This window comes from Vicugna pacos, chromosome 29 (assembly GCF_048564905.1).
Source record: "Vicugna pacos chromosome 29, VicPac4, whole genome shotgun sequence".
Lineage (NCBI taxonomy): Eukaryota > Metazoa > Chordata > Mammalia > Artiodactyla > Camelidae > Vicugna > Vicugna pacos.
In genome coordinates, this window is record NC_133015.1 from 25,183,251 (window position 1) to 25,205,121 (window position 21,871).

General features: G+C 42.5%; 1 protein-coding gene across 5 annotated transcripts in view; it reads left to right on the top strand.

Annotated features, from left to right (window-relative positions):
- PCMTD1 (protein-L-isoaspartate (D-aspartate) O-methyltransferase domain containing 1) overlaps positions 1-21,871 on the top strand; it is a 53,760-nt gene that overhangs the window by 21,808 nt on the left and 10,081 nt on the right. For 4 of the 5 annotated variants that reach the window (XM_072951993.1, XM_072951991.1, XM_072951992.1 and 1 more), the window contains 2 exons: positions 1,885-2,314; positions 13,470-13,572. In XM_072951993.1, the coding sequence (XP_072808094.1) occupies positions 2,008-2,314; positions 13,470-13,572 (410 nt within the window). In that variant the 5' untranslated portion in view covers positions 1,885-2,007. Of the gene's footprint in view, positions 1-1,884; positions 2,315-13,469; positions 13,573-21,871 lie in introns of those variants that run through there. The other variant, XM_031692152.2, reaches the window with a different exon arrangement.

Sequence of the window (21,871 nt, forward strand, 5' to 3'; positions counted from 1 at the left end):
ATAATTTTTTATCAGCATGTAAAGATCTGAACCTGGCTATCGCCTTCATTAGTTTTAGTTCAGGGAAAATGCCTTGGCGTTATTTCATCTTCACTCTCGGTCCCCCAGCTCACTTGAAGACACTATAGCAGCATCTGATGTCTCATGGGGAGGTACTCTGTTTTCAGCTTTTTACTTAAAGCCTTAGTGGGCTCGTGTATGGGTGGTGGCAGATGGTGGTAGTTCCTGTTTGCTCGGTTCTTCCTCTTGCCTCTCACCCCCAAGAGTGTGAGCTTCTGCGCAGTGAAGCCCACGTTTGCTCTGCTGTGATAATTTTGCACAGCATTCTGAAGGACCTGAGAAGGGCGAGGTCACTTTTAAGCCCCTGAACAGAAACGAAGGGGAATACTTCTTCAAACAAGTAAATCATGGCCCTTCTAGTCGAACCGCTTGTTAAAGGTCCATGCAGAGGCTGCATTTCTCTCTCAGAGCCCTCAGCGGGGGCTGCACTGGAGATGCGCAGAAATGGCCTCCCAGCCCAGCCTTGCAGCTCTTTCTTGGTCTTGGGAGGATGTTCAGTCTTAGTGCCAGGAAAGATGGTCTGTGCTGGAGAACATGCCATTAAAAACACCTGTGAGTGCTGGCGTGGCCTCCCCAGGGCCAGATGCTTGAAGGAGCAACGGTGCCCGTTTCTGAGGTCACCTGCGGAGGCCACCCGTCATCTGGGTAAGGAAGTTTGAGTCAAATAGGAGTGTGACATGAATTTACAATCTCTCCTCTGCCCGGAAAATTTGAGGAGATCCTAGGAAAAGACCAGAGGGGGTCTGGACAGTGAAACAGGCTCTGGGGAGGAAGCGGCCTGCAGTGCTGGGGCTCGGGACACTGGGGCCCTCACAGCCTTTCAAGTCCAGAGTGAAGGTTCAGCCTTGCCAGGTGGGCAGTCGTAACTCTGGTTTTTGGCCATGGATATTTAATTTCTCGCTTTCCCTCTCTCCTGATTTTTTAATTCAGAAATTAATTGAAATATGAATTTACTTATTGACTGATTGAATAAAGCTTAAATTGTGTATTCACGATTATGTATTGAAATTCTTATTTATCAAGTTGCACTTAAGTTTCCATTCAGAGATGCTATTTGACTTGTTAAAAAAGTTCATTGTACATGTGTGTATAACAGCATATGTTCTAGTGCTTAAACTATTAAAGTTAATGAAATTTTTGGTTTCATTTATCATGACAGGGTTTATCAGACAAAACAATCTTAATACGTACACACATAGACATATTTTAAATGTGTGAGTCTGTTTTAAGTTCCACTTTTTAATTCAGTGTTTAGTTAGCATGTTTTTCTTTATGTTAACCTTTTGAATTTATATGGTGCATTTAGGAATTGTTAGTGGATTTTTAAGTTTAGGAATTTTAACTTTAAATCAATTAGCTCATGCGTATTTCCATACTCTGAAGAAGGCCACACAGCTTGGTGATGACCCAGCGTGTCCTGCCAGGAGCAGCACTGTCCAGTTCGGCAGCTTCCGGCCACGTGGAGCTGTGAAGCACTTGCAGTGTGTCTGGTGTGATGGACTCAATTTTTAATTACATTTAATTTTAATTAATTCAGGCCTAGGCAGCCAAGTGTGACCAGTGGCTACCTTACTGGGCCTCACAGCAAGAGGTGACTGTTCTGTGTCCCAGGTTTCCTGTCTGCACAGATGAGATCATGCTTAAGCTGCCTTCTGTGGTGGTTATGAGAATACATAAAATACTCAAGGGGCTTGACACTGCCTGGAACACAGTATGTCCTTGAGAAATGGCAGTCAGTCATGAGGACTATTATCTACTCAATAAAGTGGAATTGCTTTCCTTTTGAACATTAATTTAAACTTGTTTGTTTTCATTCCCTTTCAGAATTGATTTGTTTTTGGAAATCAAGTGCAATATTAGAAGGAAAACAAACCACACTACACGATTGGAAGCCATTTCTGCCAGTTTTATTACATTTTGAAATTTATGGTTTGATTGAACACTATCATGGGAGGAGCTGTGAGTGCTGGGGAAGATAATGACGACTTAATTGATAACTTAAAAGAAGCTCAGTACATCCGCACTGAAAGGGTGGAGCAAGCCTTCAGAGCCATCGACCGTGGAGACTACTACCTGGAGGGCTACCGAGACAACGCCTACAAAGACCTGGCCTGGAAACACGGCAACATCCACCTGTCGGCCCCTTGCATTTACTCCGAGGTCATGGAGGCCTTGAAACTTCAGCCAGGATTGTCTTTTCTTAACCTGGGAAGTGGAACCGGATATTTAAGTACAATGGTGGGCTTAATTTTAGGTAATTTCACTTTTGTAAAATTCTCTTTTTAAAAGTAAGCTGAGTTTGTGTTACTGTTTATGATTTATAGGGTATGTAACTGTGTGCAGTGTATGTCTGAATGTATAGACTCAAAGTCCTTGTCTTCCTTACTTCAGGGTGGGACCACAAGGCCACAGTAGTCATCTTTTCTTATTTTCAGCCTTGACCCTGATAGTTCACTTCTGCATTCAGTCTTGGACTTAAAAAGCTCTTGGGACTGTTTTCTAACCCTCAGCTATCGTCTGTACTCAAAATTGAGCAGTTGGCAGCTGGGAAACTCAGGAGGTGTCCTGTAGTCTATTTCAGGTGGTGTCTTGACTGCTGGTGTAGAGAGTTTAATAGTTAATCAGTGTCGCATTTAAAGGCAGTGGTGCTGTGTTTCTGTTAGTGATGCAGAGGATGTGGCACTGTTGGGGCAAAGCCCAGGACTAGGGAAGAGGAGAGGCGTGCATGTCATTAAGTGTTCAACTGACTCATTGAGTCTCTTCTGTCAGGTGTCATTTCTGGTGTGTGAATGCAGCAGAATCAAGAGGGACAAATAAACATATCTGCCTTTGAGAAGCTAGCCGAGTCTTACTGTGAGGATGAGGCATTGTTTAAAGCACACATTGCTGTGTGCAATGTGAGTATACTGAGGCACAGAGGTTCAATAACTTGCTGAAGTCACCTGGCTGGGAAATGACAGCGGGGACGTGGGGTCTGTGGGTGGACAGAGCTTGCCTGGAGGGAAGTCTGCTGTAAGACATGATGCTGGGTGGGGGATGAGCAGCCATGAATTTTGTTCCCTCGGCCACTCAGTATCTCCTGAGTGCTGCTCTGTAACAGGCACTAAGGCCTGTAACACGGACTGCTGCCCGTGAGTCAGACCAGTGGGCATGGGGAGACGCTGGCAAGCCAGCAGTTCTTGTCCACTGCGATACGTGCTGCAGTTGAGGAGTGCACCCAAGATGCAGGGATGAGACTGGCTTAAAATTCACTCTGAAGTAGCGGGGAATCACTGGAGGACTTGAAATAGAGAAATGGCTGCACCCTGGTGGATGCCTCTGTACCCCAGGATGCTGGATAGTTCTAGTTTTTCCCGGTTGTCCTGGCATCAGTACTAAAAATGTCCTTTTCCTTCCCAAAGTGTCCCAGTTTGGGCAGTAATTATGTGGTCACATCATATGACTTAGGCATTTTCAGGCCTGAAATTCCTCTTTCCTGCGCACTGGCTCCCTCCTTCCTTTCTCTCCTGGTCTGGAACCTGCAATCGTGTCACTTAAAAAAACACAGAGCCCTTTTATCCCACAACTGAGTCAGTTCCTGATGCCGAGAACTGGTCAGAAACGGCAACAGAGTTAGCTTTTGCCGAGAGAGAAGTTTAACACTGCCTGGAGCAGAGTATGTCTTGGAGAAGTGGTGTTGGTTATCATTAGCTCACACTGACAGCGCACGTTAAATTTGATGCTCTTGCTCATCCTGAGATAGGACTTTCTCCACAGGTTGGGAATCCCAAAAATTTCACTTCCATCATTAGATCCTCTCTGAAAAAGGAATCTCTAGAGTCTGAGAGGTCTCCAGCACAGAGGGACTTAGTGGAAGGAGCAGGGAGAGAGCCTCTTTTCCAAAGCAGGAGTTACCTTCCTCGAACCAGTGCATTTCTTGACTGGCTCTGGTTACTTAAGACATGAGTCCAGGCCTCAGACCATGTCTGGCCAGCCTCAGAGCACACGTTCTGTCTTCCCCTCCTCAGCCTGTCAGCTGGCTCCTGCTGAGGGAGCAGTTTAGCCAGAGGCCTGGCGGAGGAGAAGAGGGGTCATAATTAGCAATCTTACTAGCAGTGAGGTCGCCCTCTTAAATGCCATTCCTTAGTCCCAGTCCCCAAGAAATCAGGTTCCTGGGACCAGATATGTTTGTAGGCCGACCTCAAACTTCACTGTATCTTGAATGCTTTCTACTCTAGACCCGAAGGCAGTGCAGGGAAACAGACCCTCGAGGGAATGCCCCATGGGGGTGATGTACTTCCTCCTGTCACCAGCCCCTGGGAGTCCCAGGTCTTCAGTTACACGTGTGCCTGCAGTTACTGGATGTTAGTCCAGATTTTTCTCTATGTGGTCCTGTAGTCAAGGCCAAGTAGAATTCCTCTCCCCTTGATGGGATATCCTCGTTCGATGAGAAAGATGAAAAGCTTTTTAAAAATGGAGAGGCGGGAAGAACAGTCTGTAAAACTAGGATTTCAGCTAGTAAATCTTCTGAGGAAGCCTAATCTTTTTTCTCCCACTCCCCTTTTTGGTTTGTTTTTCATGAGCATTTAATTAAGTCAAGGAGGGGAGGGTGCATCTGTAAAAATGACTTAGAACCAGCTCCAAAGAAGGATGCTTACGTGTTCCCTGTAATTATCCTGAGTTTGGTGCATCAGGCTTGGGACCGGGGCGTCCAGTGACCTGACTGACAGCAGTTCTCTCCTTGTTAAGTCGCTCTGCGCTGTGGCTCTCAGCCCTGACCCCTTCTGGTCACAGGATGGGGTGACAGACGCTCCACAGTAGGCTGCGGGCCTCTTCAGAGTCTAGGCAGGCGGGGAGGGCAGGGCTCCCGAGGCTGGTGCGAGGTTGGTGCCGCAGGCGAGGAGGAGGCCCCTGGAGGGAGCTCGGCCACCACTCGCTCCACAGGCACCTGGAGAGGGTGGGCCTCAGCCTTGAGGGAAGAAAGCTTTATCCTAAACCTCAGGGAATTTCTTGTGATTAAAGACACTTGACACTTGAGACAATTTTTCACAGATGGAATTTATTTTTCCCTACACCTGGAAAATGATCTCCCCGTCTTCGAATATGCCTCACTTCAGACAGCTTGTTCTGTTCACAATTGAGGATAAATTCTTCCAGTCACTTCTCCTTAAAGCTATGGATTTTCACAGCGAATCGGGTCCTCAGTGCCTCCTCCTCCTCTCAGTGCTGTCTTCCACCTCAGGGACCCCACTGAAGACTAGGGTGTGGAACAAGGCCTCCTACACTCCCATTAGACATCAGAACGTGAGGGCAAGTTACTCTGAGGCTCTTTCTGGCTCAGATAGGGGTGGTTCTGCATTCCAATCGTTTTGCTGAGGGACTCACCCTGGTTTCCTAGATACCAAGGTTCATCCAGCTGAATGACTTTCTTAGTCTCTTGCCTAGATCCTGAGTTAACAGGAGTGACTGTGGAGGCCGTCCTCCCCGCAGACGCCCGTCACCACGTCAGCACTGCAGCCGTCGTTTCTAAAGGTCAGACAGCTGACAAGCCTGTGGCTTAACCAGAAACATGCTGCCGACGTGCATCAGTGCCTTCAGGTGCTCTGTGGTCCGAATGAGCTGGTTAAGCTACGTGTGGCCGTCAGGTTTGGTCTCTGCTCTTTCCTTGACCACAGGACATTAAATGGTATTTGGTTATTGAGCTACACTTGTATTGCCTTTGACCTCAGACACTCATGTTTTCTCTCTCATTTTAGCCCTCTTCCTCCCTTTGATGAGGAATAATTTTTGTACCATAAATTTCACTGATTTTAACTTGGCAAATCAGTTTTAGTCTGTTTGCGGGTTGTGCAGACATTACTGGAATCCAGTTTGAAAACACTCCCATTGCCCCATCGAGACCCCAGGCCCAGCTGCATCCACCCCCCTGTCCCCACCTGGCCCTGGCAGCCACTCCAACCACTCACCTGTTTCTCTCTCTCTGTAGATTTACCTTTTCTGTACATTTCATGTGAATGGAGTCGTGCAGTATAGGGTTTTTTGTGTCTGGTTTCTTTCCTTAGCATTGTCTTCAAAATTCATCCATGCTATAGCATGCACTAGTTCTCCCCTCCTTTTTCTGGCTGAGTAATATTCCATTTTGGGTTTCCCACATTTCATATGTCCTTTCACTACTTAAAGGCTACTTTGGATGCTGGTGCTGTGAATGTTCACATACAACTCTTGCTATAGGCAAACCACTTTGATTTCTTGTGAGTGGACTCCTAGGGGTGAGATTGCCAGGCTAGATGGTAAGTTTATGTTTAACTTTTTAAGGAATTGCCAAACAGTAGAGAGGCTGTACTGTTTTGTATTCCCACCAACAATGTGTGAGATTCCAGTTTCTCACATCCTCACTGACGCTTTTTTTTAATAGCCATCTTAGTGGGTATGAAGTGGTATCTTGTGGTTTTAACTTGCACTTCCCTGGTGACTAGTGATGTGGAGTATCTGTTCTGTGCTTTTTGGTGAAATGTCTATTCATTTTTAAGTTGTTGGTGTTACCACTGAGTTGTACGTGATCTTTATATATTCAAATGCAAGCCCTTTATTGGAAATAGGATTTTCAGATATCTTTTCATAGTCTTCAGCACCTCCTTTGGAAAACTCTTGGCTCACTTCGGGCCAGAGAATGAGGGAGATCCAGAATGGTCTTCTGCCCCCTCCCCCCATCTTTTTTTGGTAAGACAGAACACTTTCTGCAGGTTTCCAGGCTTCTCACTGAGGTAGCTTATCTTCTCTGCATTAAGCCAAATGTCAGTTTCCCCACTGTCCTTTAACCTTATTTCTTAAAATTTATTTTCGAGGAGATTTTCTTTTGTCTTTTTAGGAATTACAGAGACTGTTCTTGGTATGTGCTTTATGTGGGGCTCTGAGCAAATGTGCTTTAAAAAGAACCCTTCTATTTAGGCTGCTAACATTTTCTGAAATCGATAAAGCTCCTTACTGTTTAAACTGTTACTTCGTAGTCCAAGTTAGGCTTTTGTGCATCTTGTGTCTGCCCACGTACCCTTTGCAGAGTTGCCACCATCATTTATATCTCAGCATTTTCCCTCTCGCTTCTGGTTGTGGAGTGGAAATCCTTACTGACAACCGTCTCCTCCATTGCTGCTGCCTCTGGAGGTCTGTCTGCAGGTGATTTTGTGTTTTTGCTGATTATTACAGGGCAGCAAGTAGTAAGTAGTGAAAATATCAAATATTAGGGAATGGTACAAGTTTTAGAAATTTTACAAAGTTTCATAGTCATTTCTTCTGGTTACATTTCCTCATACTCTTCCTTGAGGTTGAAAGGCACTTCCCTCAGTGCTGTGAAAAGTCTCGTCTTGAGTTTTACCTTGAGGCTTAACTCTCCAAGCCGGATCATCCACGAACCAAAAACCATTGAACTGTGTTTGCGAATTCGCCTGCTGTCTAAGATTCATTTGTAACCCTCGCGTCGGTACTCGTTGGCACTCGTACGTGGGGGCTGAGCCGAGTGAGGGGCTCTGCGGGCCTGTCCCAGAGGGTGCGTGGGGCCGGTTCTGCCTCCTGGGCCCGGGCCCGGGGGCTTGGGGCGGCGCCGGGCCTGGTTCTCACCTGACACTTCTCAGGCTCACTTCCTCTTCTGTGAAACAGTTCTGACTAGCAGGGTGTGTTTTTAGGATTTAGGATTATTATCTAGTTGTGGGTGTGTGTGTGGGTGTGTGTGTACATGTTTCCCCAGTAGCAGTGAGTCAGCATTTGTCCATTTTGTGTTTTCTGGACCGTATAGCACATAAACTACTGCAAATAAGCAGCACTGGCTGTACACTTCAGAAAATGACAAAACCTGTCTGAATTTGTCTCTCTGTAACATAACGTGTGAATCTCCAGCTCCCGTGGTTGATTCTAGAGCTGGTGCCGGCCGAGTGGTCTCTCTCCCCGTAGCCTTCCCTGCGCTGAGCCGGGTGTTGGGCTGAGCTCCTCAGCTTAGAGCCCGAGGTCCTCTGCCTGCTTGCTGTTCCTCCAGGCGTGGCTCCTGCAGGGTCAGCCCATCCTTGTCCCATACCTTTGGCCTGCAAAGATTCTGGCCTGGATTTCGCTCCTCTTTCGTGTTGCCTTTGTACACGCTTTCTCTGTCCTTTTACAGAAGCTGCTTTGGCTGCAGCCTGTGGTGAAGGGCTGGTCTTCCTGCTGTCTTCAGGTGCCCTGTAGACAGACCTTCAGGTCCAGGTCTGTCTGCTGAGCTCGGGACACTCTTGATCCTCCGAGCTGGCCAGCAGATGGGAGGCTTGGTTACATGCTGCTTCCTGCACTTCTCCTCTGTGTGCAGGATTGTGGCGGCTCAGCCTGCCTCTGGCTCAGGTTGCCCTTCCCCACCCTGGCCCGCACAGGGCGGGGCGGCGCACACTGGCTTAACCCTCCTGGGCTTCCGTTTTGGTGGAAGGTACTTCTACAAAAATTACTCAAGGTAGAACCCTGAACATCGGTCTCTCTTCTCTCTCTCTAATTATATTTTATGGAAGAGGTAATATATTCACAGGGTTAAAAAATCCAAAAGAATCAAAAGGCATTCTTTGAAAGAGTTTCCTTCCCTGCCTCTCCTCCACTTCATCTAGTTGTCTCCTCACTGGAGAAGAATGTATGGAGCCCCGAGGACACCCCCATTTTTGCATAGTACTTGCATGATGTTTACAAGGATGACAGTGGACTTGAATTCAGAATTCAGAAGAATTTTCTTAGAATAAGTAAAGGGAAATATATATTGCATTTTAAAAGAGTTATAGAAGACAGCTAAAATGAACAGGAAATGTATTTTGAATGGAATGTACTTAACTGTAGGATTTGCTTCTGTCGAATGCTTCATTCTGTGATAAAATAGATTTGACACTTTTTTTTTGCCAGTATATATATATATCAAGACATGAAAAATACACATTTTTACGCTTTGTATATATCATTTGCCTCAGTCTTACTTGTGAACCTTTTAAGTTTGGGACCATAGCTACACTTATCATACATACTTTTATCATATTTTCAGATGCTTCAGTCATGAACATGCAGTAGAATGAAAGAGCTGGTGAAATGTCTTTCACAGGAAATGATTGCATTAAAAGAATTCGGATCAAGATCCCAAGCTGTTTAACATTGAAACTCTGTTCTGTTACAGTTGAGCACATTTTCAGTGTATTGAATTTGCTGTGGTAATATTCCAGTGTAGATGTGTGAGATACAGCCATTAAGTTGCTGGGGCCAGGATAGACTTGGATATTGTCAGCTCATTGGGTGGCAGTGTATAAAGGAGCTGATTGTGGCTTTGACATTTTAGACACGTGGTTTACTTAGGGGCTTGGTCCCTTCTCTGTTACTGTTTACCCAGCACTTTCCAATTTGTGTAAACATACTTCTAAGACTCAGGTGTAGTACGAGGAAACAGCACGTATGCCCATAAGCTGAGAAAAGCCCGAGGGACTGGAACTTTCTGATAAATTCCAAGACTTGCTTCACGAGACATCTGCTGCACCTAGAGAACAGAGATCAAGTCTCCAGTCTTAGGTGTGTTCAGCCAAGGAACTCCACGCTGATACGGCAAGATTCAGTGAGTGCTGACGGTGTTTGTCTCCTGTTAATGTGCTTTTTTAGTGTGATACAATAGATGGAGAAACCGTAAGAAACCTTAAGAAAATAATTATATCTTACTAAGTGGCAATGCAATAGATGGTTTTTTTATCTAGTTGCTGCTTACTTGATCTTTTGCTGATTCCTGTTTCTCCCCTTTATCTACCTGTGCACTCTTTTAAGTCTTTGCATTATGCCCCAGGGTGTTCACCAAAAGAAAGAATGAAACCTGTTCTTGTCTGTGTTTCACCTGTTACTGTCTCTGAATTCTTACAAAGTTACTTGTAAATCTTCCCAAAGATCCCTTATTTTATCAACTAAAATTAGTAATAAAGTATTGTAACTTATTTGAAGGTGTTTTTACATACACAGTCGGCCCTCTGTGTCCGTAGGTTTGCTGTGTCCTATGCAGTGCTTTCTGCCTGTGGCTGTGCCCTGCAGGTGAGCACCCCACGCGGGACGGGAGGCCCTGGTCGTCCTCGGGCCTGCGCAGCAACCAGGCTCCCGGCCTGCCGCAGGCCACCACTCCCAGACCTCCCCAGGCCTGCGGGCTAGGGGATGGAGTGCTGGGCATCACGTGGGGTCCACGTGGATGGAAGTGAGGAATGGAGGTGTTGCGTATTGATACCTAAATCTGATTAATCACTGACCTTTCTGTATAAGCTCAGGTTATTGACTGACCGGTAGGTGGAAAGTGAGCTGGATTAGATCCAACTCCTACAAAAGGAAAACAGGCTTTATGTTTTATTATTATATTGGATTTTTTTTTTGTATTTGTCGTTCTTAATAAATGGGCTTTTCCTAGTCTTAGAAATCACTTCTAATATTATGTAGGATGCCTAGGTGTTTCTGATAACTGTATTTTTCTTAATAAACTTTGACTTCTGTGTAAGTTTCTACTTTCTCTCTAATATTTAGCTATTAAAGGTAGTGGTCAACTGTTAGTACTTTCATTTTTAAAACTTGGTATGACAAAAAATATGCTTTTATTGTTTTCACAGGAACATCTCTTTACATTGGCACATAAAAAATAACTTTGGAATGTGTTCAGTAGTCAGATTCGCGATTTGTCTGTCAGGTGGTGCTGGGAATCTTAACACTTCTGGATGCTGTCTTTTCCAGCAAAAGCTTACATCTTTCTGTTAGAATTATTTTATATTGTTTATTTTACTTATTTGAAAATCTTGTACCCTTTTTTTTAATTTCTTTGACTAGCCCATTATTTTGGTTGAAAAGGTTCTACATGCATGTGTTAAGACACCATTTAGACAAAAGGGTGTGGTGGTGAGAGTGTCTCCTTCCCACCCCGGACCTCTTAATCTCCTTCCTTGGAAGCAGCTGTGTGTGCTTTTTTAGTTTTCTACGGTTTTTCTGTTCCGTTCAATACAGTTGTCAAGTATGAGTTGTAATAAGCAGCATCACACTGCATTTTTATCATATACTTGATGTTTTCTACTTGTTTATCACATTCTGAATAAATGAACTATTGGTGACATTGCCATTTAAGTTCTGCCTTCTTTTCAATTTATTATTTTCAGTATGCTAATTACTCTTCAGTTTATTAGTGACAATTAAAGATGTCTCCATGTTATTCTAACCTTAAAGGGTTCTATCCATTAAAAATCAGAAATGGTGTTTGCACTAGAAATTAATGCATAGTATATTTATTGTACATGTGTTTATGATATTGTCAGATCCACTGTATGTTAATGAAATTATTTTGTGTCAAGGTGATGTGAAAAACAGTCTTTAAGAAAAAATTTCTTAGTAACGTTAAGCCTTATTTCCAAAAGTTGCCACTTTGCTTTTAGATATTATGTAAGCAGAAAGCAAGGAAAAGAAAATGAGAGTAGTGGCCTCTTAGTGAAAAACAGCCTGTGTGGCTTTTTGACTTAGCACGCGGAAGGCCAGGCTCTCTCTGTTAGGCAGGCAATGTGAAGTACTGAACACGAGCCTTGATTTCTGGCTTCTGTACTTGGCACCTTTATTCTCGTGCTTGTCTCCTCAGTCCCACTGAAACTTCAGCTCCAGCAATATTGACCTTTTTATTGATCTCTTATTCTTATAGCTCTACTGTTGTTTTCAAAATGGTTGATTAGCATAGCTTAGATTCTTAATGGTTAATGAGGATATAGAAGTCTGTTACGGTTAACATTCAATGGATTACCATAAAGGGGTGAAAGAAAAATCAGATTCATTTCCTAGAGCAATATTTTCCTTACTATGTATATAATGTTAAGTAATTGTCATGTAATTTAAGGTTTTTAGATGAGGAAAACTACCCAGTGTTTCCTGATAACATTTTCTGTTTCCTTGTGGAAATTCAAGTTTTCAAAATACTCAGACTTAATACTAAATTAAAAAGTGACATCACTGTGTGTGTTTCTCTAAGTTTATTTTTTTTGCCATTTTCATTTATATTTTGAAAAAAGGAACTTTTTAGTTTTTGTCAGTTTATCTTTCGTAATAACAAGAAATTATAAGACATCTTAAATGATATTGGATGGATGTTCCAGTTTTCAGATGAAGACCAAAACTTTGACAGTAAGGAAACAAAAGATGAGATGCAAAACATTTAAGAGTATATCAGTCAGAATAACTTATTTTAAAAAGTATAAAAGCATTGCAAAGGAAGTTAATTCTGTCTGTGATTTGATGGCTCAAGTACTTTTTTATGTAATCTTTCTATCTGAATACATTTTTCAAGTAGAATCAGGTTTTTTTTTTTTAATAATACTAATCAAGTACAGTAAAAATACGGTGGGTCAAAGCATTATCTTTATCTGCTCTTGGCTTGAAGACAGTATCTAAAAATTTTGGCTTAATTTTTATAATTAGGTAATTCCTAGATTACAAACCGGCTTTTTCATGTGCCTCCTGTACATTCATATATGTTACTTGAAGACTGATCTTTTGTTATTTTAAAGTTCTTGGAGGTCATTAGAACTCCAGTATGTATTGTATTTTTAATGGCATTCAGGAGGGCACATCCAGTTAAGTCGCTCCCAACGTACATACCAGATACGGAAAATAACGCATGTACACCCTCACACAAACACACTTTTTCCTGGGAGATCAATCTCAAAAGAAGTGTAGAGTGGAAGACCTGGTTGGCCCACTTTGAGAAGCTTGGGAAGAACTGGGTAGCTGGATGAGATGGTGTGTTCCTTCCGGTGGGCTGTGGCCAGCAGGGTGCACCTGAATCCTGTTGGTCACATTCTCAGCCAGTACAGGCTGGGGAAAGGAGCGTTCCAAGATCATCTCCCCTATTCCTCATTCCTGAAATGTTGCTCATCCTTGGCTGTGTGCAAAAAGAGATACCAAGTGAGGTGTGTGGAGTGTGCTGGAACAGGAGCGTAAAACCAGCTGGCTATGCCGGGTAGGGCCACATGCTCCTAGACACGGGGGCGCCAGAGGCAGACAGTGTGGGCGGCCCTGGGCGGGGGGTGCTCTGAGAGATACATGCAGTACCTGGGTCAGCCCATGTTCCAGACATGTTAGAATTAACGAGTTTTAAACAAATGATACAGGAAACCATTATGGTAAATAGCTTAAACTTCATACACAAATGTGATTATTTCTTTCGCAGTATTGCCCTGACAGATAAGCTATAGCCTCAAGAGAAGTTTTTGGTTTTTTTTTTTAAGCAACGTAAATAGATTTCCATACAGCTTTTAAAGTCTGTGGCTAGCAGACGTTCACATATTTCAAGCCCTCTTTAAATGCTCCTGTGATAGATAAATGAGCAGAAATTAAAGAGTTCTGTAAAGACATGATTAATATTTTTAATAAAAATGCTGCTGCTACGGTTGCAGGTCCTTTTGGAATAAATCATGGGATTGAGCTTCATTCAGATGTGGTGGAATATGCCAAGGAAAAGCTGGAGAGCTTCATCAAAAATAGTGATAGCTTTGATAAGTAAGTATTCGTGCCTACAGTTCTGATGTGAAAGTGCTTGATGAGAAGATACGTGTGTGACGTAGTCATTCCTTGATCCTGAATTACTCAATTGAATGCAACAAAAATCAGTGTCATATAAAGTGAGAGAAAAAAACTTAAGTTAGAAAACTTACTCTGTGCTATAATTTTTATTCTGTGTGAGTATATAGTAAATTGTAAATAAATGAAATAACTTGCATCTTTTAATTATGTGCTGCCATCACTTTACTCGTAGGGTAATGTCCATTCATTAAACATCACATAAATACCTTTTCTGAAGATAGAATGGAAAGATGTACTTGGCGTTAGAATGCTTTTCAGCGACTGTGTTTATCCCTTGGGATAGTAGTTTAATAGTTTGCCTTCTTTATTTGTAGCATAAGAGTGATGCCTGTTAGCATACAGAGGACTGTCTTGCAAACATTCAATTACTTAGTAATATATCCAGAGGAAGTTACCATAGAAATAAATAGATATGTCTTGTGAGGGCTGTGTTTGGGAAAGTTGCTTATAAAGCCATTGTTATGAACGCATACTTCCCTTGGAAGAAATAGTCCACAGGCTTTAGTCCTTGAGCTGGCAGGGAAGTCTGTCTGGTGCGTAATGCCCCTAAAATCCAGCAGTGATAACGCTGGAGCAAGGGCTGCTTCTGCCCCAGTCCGTGAACTCTGGTGGAACTGGAAAATTTGGATGGGGCTTTTCTCTCTCAATTAGTCATGTTTTCAAAGCGAGAAAGACTTAAAAAGGATAGGAGTCAAGCTTAGAACTTAGTCACTTTATATAAGAAAGTTCTCGTGCGAAAAGCCATCCAGAGTTCCAACCTGGCTTCTTGAGAGTGAGCCTGCCTCTCCTGTCTCTGCCTTGGCCAAGGAGGGGAGAGGCCTGGGTTGGGGGTGGACCCGAGCTGGGGGCTTGTTTCTGAAGTCCAGGCTTGGGTTAAGTGCCAAGAAGGAGGCCGGAAGGCCTCTGAGTGCCTCCTTCCCCTCCCCGCCCCCGTGTCCCCCTCCCTGGCCCTTTGCTTTCGGTCTCCTTTGCCGGACCAGTTTGAATCTGTCCCTGGCCATGGACTCCGTGGGTGGAGAACGGAACTGAGCTGTGACAGAGTCCGCAGTGCAGAGGGGAGGGGGTCTGTGTCCGTCTGGAGTGTGTGTGACCGGGTGCTAAAGACCTCAAGTCAGCAAGCTGGGGGATTGGATGTGCTCGGGTTTTGTTTTATTCTACAATTAATTCAATGGGTTTGAGCAAGCCACTTGAATTTCCTTCACCAGTTTACTGAACACCACCCTTTATCTTATTTATTCTGTCTTAATAAATAATCAACATTTAATTCGCATTTTGAATCGTTTTTCAAATGCTTACCGTGTTGGTTCATATTCTGTTTCCAAGAATAACATAGTATTTGACAGAAATAAGAGTTTTTAGTTCAGGTTAATTTTATAAGAAATTGGGACTCAATGTTAGGCTCCTTTTGTGTCTTTGTCATTTCTGTCTGTCTTTTAATTAGTAGTTGTGGGCATGGCTTTTTTAATGTTACTTATCAAAACAATGGAATTTTGTTGAATTTGTTGAATTTCCATTTTTAAAATTTGATGCTGAAACTTAATGTACATGTAAGGATCTTCTGAATACAATTAGGCTTAGCAAATATGGAAGTAGTATTAGTAAAAGTAAATGTGTAGGGTCTATCTTGAGCTCTGCCATATATTAGCTAATACTGTATTTCTGGTACTGACACAAGAAAGACTCAGGTAGTGTAGCTTTGGGTCATGAGTCAGGCAGAACAGACCCGAGGAAGGACTCTGAATCACTGAGGCACTTCTTCGCAAGTATCTGTGGAGCCAGTTTACGGCTTATAGACCCGTGGTCCCGGTCCTGGCAAACAGTAAACTACGTCATTATTTAAAGTACTTCTGTGTGGATGTAACCTAAATATTAAGTAACCATAACACAGATGAGTTTGCAGGCTATCTAGAAGTGTCTCAATTTTTAAAATTTTTCGGAAGTTGTTTTCATGTCATTGTAAAGTGATCAGATGTCCTTGGCTTGTGTTTCTTGAGTTTTGCTGTTTCTGTGTTGTACAGATTTGTTATCCATAAAGTGGTGAGTCATCAAATACGGTGATATGACTGGTCTAAATGTTTCTTTATACTTTTTAATGGTCTTGTTATTTTAGTTAAAGTAGTCAGACTTTATAGGATGATTATTTCTGAAGTGTTGCAACTTACCTTTAAAACAGATTCTCATGTCAATAAATTACTCTGAAAAAATACACTCCTAGAAATGTTACCTACTCTGGTTTTCAAGTAGTTTCTGAAATGGTGGTTACATAGTTCAGATTACAGAGTTATCTTGCACATGAGGGTCGTAGGGCCTGGGAAATGCTCTGTTCTGCATAAAGAGTGAGTTGGCTGGAGGTTAAATAATTGCAGTTGATGAATCACTTAACGGGCTCCTTTTTGGGTCATTTTACATCATTTGGTTTTTGTGACAGAAATTACGAAGATACAGTAGTTTCTTCCTATCTTGTGTTTTGATAATTTCTTTGCAATTTTTCTTGGCATTTGTGGATAATGTTTCTAGTTACTTTCAGTTTTTAGACTTAAAAAACTTGCTGTGCAAAGTGATTTTAAAAATTCCATTCCTAAGCAGTTTTATTATATTTAAATGTGTACAGATCATCAAAATACATATTTTAATTAATAAAATATAAAGTAGCTCTGGAAGATAAATTGTTGTTAATATATTCCTTAGTACCAGAGTATCCGTGATTATGTGTAACATTAAGGGATTGGATAGCTAAAACCTAACACCTTTCCAGTCTTACTCCATTGGCTTGGATCTTTATCAGTTCCTTTTTCAAAAGTATTGTCATGTCGTTCATCATTTAAACTGCATCTTGAAAGTTTTCTTACTATTTCTCCTATTGGAGATCATAGTGGACTCCCAAATATAGTAGGTGGGAAAAGATTCAAAAGCTACTCCTTGCATATTCTAATATAGAATATATAATGTACGATGACCTTTAAAAAATACAAGTGCATGCTTTTTTTTGTGTATGCTTTATAAAAGCAAGCTTGGTTCCTGTGTCTTGAAAGTACTATTTCTTCTTTCAGAGAAAATATCCTTATTATAATGCATGGACTTTGAAACTTTGTGTGTCTTAGTCCTATATCAGCAAATGAAGTGTCTGAAGAGGCGGCTCTGAATTTACTCTGCGTGGGGGTAGCAGGGAAGGGAGAGTTCTCTTGTGTGTTTGCATTCCAGAGTCACTGAGGTTCCCTCATAAAACTGACCTCTGATTCCACAGGTGCTCTAGAACGCTGGCAGGCCTTTCCCGTGCAGGATAGAGATTACACGTTTCAGGCTCCCTGAGCTAAGTGGGCGCAGGCGGCTGCGGGCATCACGGCAGGGGCGGGCCTAGGGGCCCCAGTGACACTCCGTCTGCACAGACCGGCGCCGGCTGTGTCGCCGCTGTCCCCACTTGCCGAGCCCTGCTTTACCCTTCACGTGGACGCTCCAGATGGTGCTGTTTTAGCCCACTCTGATAGAGACGGGCCTTTGGGCCTCAGTTTTAAAGTGGGCCTTTGGTATCCGGCTTTCATGAGGGAAGGAGAAGTCGGGGGAAGGCCACATTATATAAATCAGTATTTGTGCTTGGACAGCAAGCAGAATAATCTCTCAGGCTGTGTTTATCTGGAAGAGTGAGTCAGTTAAAGGAGGCTGAATTGTAAACCTTTACGCTCTGAATATTTTGCAGGGAAGTTGGTAATTTGCATAGCAGTTATTCATGGCTCCATTTGTGTACTTACATAACATGTATACGCGTGTGTGTAGCAGACTGGGCGCCCTAGAATGCATGCTTTGGGCTGCGCTGTTCACTGGTAAGGCAGTAGCTCCTGCCTCCTCTCCCCTGCCAAGGAGCTTCACCTGATTCTGGAAATACTGTCCTGTCAGCCACGTGAGTGTAGTGTAGTCCGATTTATTGAAGACTTTCATTCTATTTGAATGGAGGACCGTTGTTCTGTAATTTTTCCTATAAATGAGTCATGATGTGAATCCTGGAAACAGTAATGAGATGATAAAAATAACAGCGGCTGACATGTATTATCTGTTCATTAAGTGCCACGTACCATTCTGAACGAGGGTAGACAGGCCGAAACTTCAGCAAGGCCGGTCTTTTTGTTTAGTTCTGATGTAGCTACAGTGAGGTGAACATTTTCCTTCCCGGCAGTGAGCTGACCAATGAATTACAGCCCAGCACCTCAGCGCCAGATGACAGAAGTGGAAGCCGCACTTCTATTTCCATCATTTATTTACTTTTTCCAGATTAGAACTTAAGGAGCCCTGTTAACATGTGTAAATGCACTAGAGCATTTTTATTACAACGCACACCTACCCTGTTCACTAGTGAGGTTGACCTGCGGTGTGAGTGACCGCTGGGGTGCGGGTGAGCAGGAGCGGCCGTGACTTCCTCAAACTTGGTTGAGGAATAAATTTTAAATTAAAGTCAGGGTTAGTTTAGTTTGTATTTTAGCAGATTTTATTGATGGATGGCACCATCTAGTGTCCTAACTTTATTTTAAATTGCAGGCTCATTTTTCACAGAACTCAGTTTGCATTGGAAAAAGCTCAGTGATGCTGTCTGTGTTCTGTCAGCTTTACCCCTGGAGGAGCCCTGCTTCGCCTTTTAGAGAATGGTGTCATACTTGGAGTCGTTCTGCTGTCTATGAACATGCACTCAGCGTTATTTCAGACTGTTCCTTAGATACTTGGACGTTTTGGTTTATTGGTAATGTTCAGATGATAGTTGTATGAGAGGTACTACAGGTTGTCAACACAGGTTTAATCATGAAAAACATTCACGTGATGGGACAGAGAAATACTTCAAAATAGTCATCAGGGCTGTTAGTTATGCATTTTCTCATCAGTTAGAAATGGCATGGGGAAAAGTTTGATGGCTTCTAACACGTTGTTAGGAGAAGAAATTATTCCAAGAATAACATACTGTTTGACAGAATTAAAATGGTGTTTAGCCCAAGTTTTTTTTTTTTTTTTTATTACAAGAAATTACTGTTGAAATACATGAGGGCTCACTTTTACATGATGTACCTGTCACATTTCTTATAAAATGTTGAGAGGTTGGTGTTGGTCCTGCGGGGTTCCCTGAAGCTCTGTTCATTGAGAAGTCTCTGTATTTCCTCTCAACACTTTGCTTTAAATGATGCTGGAATGATTCTGAGGTGAGTTTGATGCAATTGGAAGGGAAAACACTTGAAAAGGTAAAGTCTTTGTTTTCTTAATTTTTAAAATTCAATAGCTTAATTCTTGGTTGTAAAAGTTTTTAAATGGTTTAAGTGTATTTGGAGATCAAGAGATGAATGTTTCCCTGGGTTTTCTTCTCAATGTAAAGTTGTGAAGTTTTGTCTTGTTTTAATGAAGTAGTCATAGCTGTTACAGCTCAAAAAGTATGTTTTGACAAAGTGTTTTAAGAAAAAGAAGTGTCTGTGATTCATTCGGCAGGTTGTTTTGGACGAGGTGTGAGAACAAGATAGGATTCTTTCCTATGTCCTTGAAATCCTTTATTCCATTGGCGTACGAGTCTAGGATGTCAGTGGCAGCATCCTGTGGCACACGGTAAAGCAGGGGTGCAGACTTTCAGCCCCAACTTCAGCGGTGTGGTCAAGGGGAATGTTGTTTCTTCTGCTCTCAGTCAGCTCCTAGACCTAGACTATCCGTCTGAGAGGGGAGCTGCAGGGCAAGGCTAGGTCACCTGCTCTGCTAGCAGCTAATCAAAGAATTATGTGGGCAAGCTGGCAAGGTCCCTGCCGTGGACGAAGTCGCCTGTCCGCCTCACGATGAAGCTAATCCAGCGTGCATCTGTGAAGAGAACCACCGTGAAGGTAGGTGATTAGACTCCTGTGTTACCCCACCAAGTGTTCACTTTGTGAAGCAGGAGTCCACGTGCTCTGTGTTTTCCCATGGATGAATGTCGGTGTGCATCTTACTAAGAGTGTGTCAAATAACTCTCCCTCTCTCCGGAAGAAGAGTCTTAAAGTCATTGGGTTTTCGGGTTTAAGTTGTTAAACCGTTTAGACATTATACTGGTCTAAGGTGAATGACTGTGTAGTTATTACACACATTGCAGAACTGTTTACTTTTCTTTTTGTATACAGATGCTTACACTGTTAGGAAGTGTAATTTAGGGTAATTCAGGACTATGAGTCATCTCTCCCTGGGAAATTTTATTTTGGAGATTGCCTTCAAAGAGTAAAAATGATTGCTGCTTTTCATTTTACTGACAGACGTAAGATTTTAATGAACTCCCCTAAGTCAAGTGTGGAAACCAGGAAGAGAGCACAGGAGCCTCACTTGCAGGAGTGAAATTACATTCACAGGGAGGCCCCCTTCCGGTCGGCCGCTTGGTGCTTTTGTCTGTTTTTTGTTTTGTTTTGTTTGTTTCTTTCTCCCCCGTCTCAGGTTTCGTCTATGTGTGGTCGATGTGAAAAGGTGCAATTTGGATTTTCTCTTTCACTATTTCTAGACCTAGATGTTGTGTGTGAATCTGTAGGTAAGGTAGCACTATTTTATAATAAACTGGGAACTTGTGCTCAGTGTATCACTATACGCTTCCAGATTACGCAGAATTGTGCTTGTGGAACAAAACACGTCCTCTGCCTGTGGAGGTCTGTGGAAGGTGCAGCTTTCAGAGTCCAGTGCAGGTGAAAGGAGGGGAGTGCCTTTAGTCGCTTCTTTGCGGCAGGAACTGGTAGCAGTGGCCTCTCCTCGTGAGGCCGCTGTCATCCGTGTCTCCGGTGGCCGTCCTTCACGCACATGTGTGCAGATACGAGCGTGCCCACAAATGCTTGCCTGAAAAATGTTAATTGTAGACTTTGTGAAAAAATGTTGTTAGCAGAATTGATATGAATTAATTTACATGAAATGCTATTAAAGTAAGCCATAATTTCAGTGTGGGAATACAGAATGTCTACGTGAGATCCTCAGTTGTGCGTAGTCAGAAATACCAAAGCTCCTCTCTAAGTCCTTCATTAGGAAAGATAATCCATAACCCATTTCTGTTTAAAAAATAACGTTGTAATCCAGACAGCGTGAGAGTTGTTTTCTTCATTAACATGAAGGGATGGTGCGTTCTTGGAAAAGGTGAAGCCGTAGCTGTAGGCGTAACAGACAGTCCCTGGATGGGACTGTCTCTGGTAGACGTGTTCCTTGTAGCTCGTTAAGTTGGTAGAGTCAGGACTTCCTTATGACATGCTTGGTATATGAGTTCTCTCCTTTGTTCTAGGTATCTCAGTGCCTGTGTTTAAAAATATTACACTTTTCTCCCCAATTATGTGCTTGAAGTTTTATTGTTTTGTATCTAGAAATAGTCCAGTCCTTCAAACCCTTTTAGAATGTTGTCTCGAATTCAATTAATCTTTCAAATTTGAATATTTTTGTAAAAGAAATTATATTAAATGAAAGTGTAAAGACCCCATGAGCACTTGTTAGAAATAGATGTTCCATTTGCTTTATAGAAATTATTTGTACATTTAGAGGTCTGATTTTTCTCTATAATGATTCTTTGTAATACTCCTGGAGTGGAAGCACATATCCCATCTGCATTACGAGGCAAAAACTTTGTTCCCTATAATAAGGGTGGCTTATTGAAGATCTGCAGAAAGGCCCCCAAAAGAAACTTCCAGTTTGAGGACATTTGGTTTATTCATTAAAGGCAAGAGTTAGTTTTGTTTTTTTTTACTATTTGAGTTTTGCACTTTTGGCACTTTGTGGGGGAAAAAACCCGTCTATTCTGTGACATGAAGCTACAGTTATTGATAGTAACCGAGTTAGTCAAACAAGAACCATCATGTTGATGCAGGGAGTGACGTAGGTATATATTTTTCCTGTGACTGTTTCTGGGCAAATTTCTCTTCTAGTCCTGAGATTTTTGTGATCAGTGTATTTGATTTATCAAATTTGGGTTCATAGTCAAAGTTGGTAGGTGGAAAAAGTGACAAAACAATTACTGTTCTTATGTTTTTCACTTGGTAAATGTTTTTTGAGGACTTGTAATAGGTGATGGAGATACAGTTAAAATTCAGAGGAAATGTTCAAAGAGATAAAAGGAAAAACCAAGAGAATGTTCCGGAGGGAAGATTGTGTTGAGGAAGGTATTTGAAGCTCCTGTTTACAGGTAAAGAAGTAGAGGGTGGTGGTTTAGTGTTTCAGTTTATTTGGCTGTTGAAACACACGCACACGCGCACGTGCGTGTGTGTGTGTA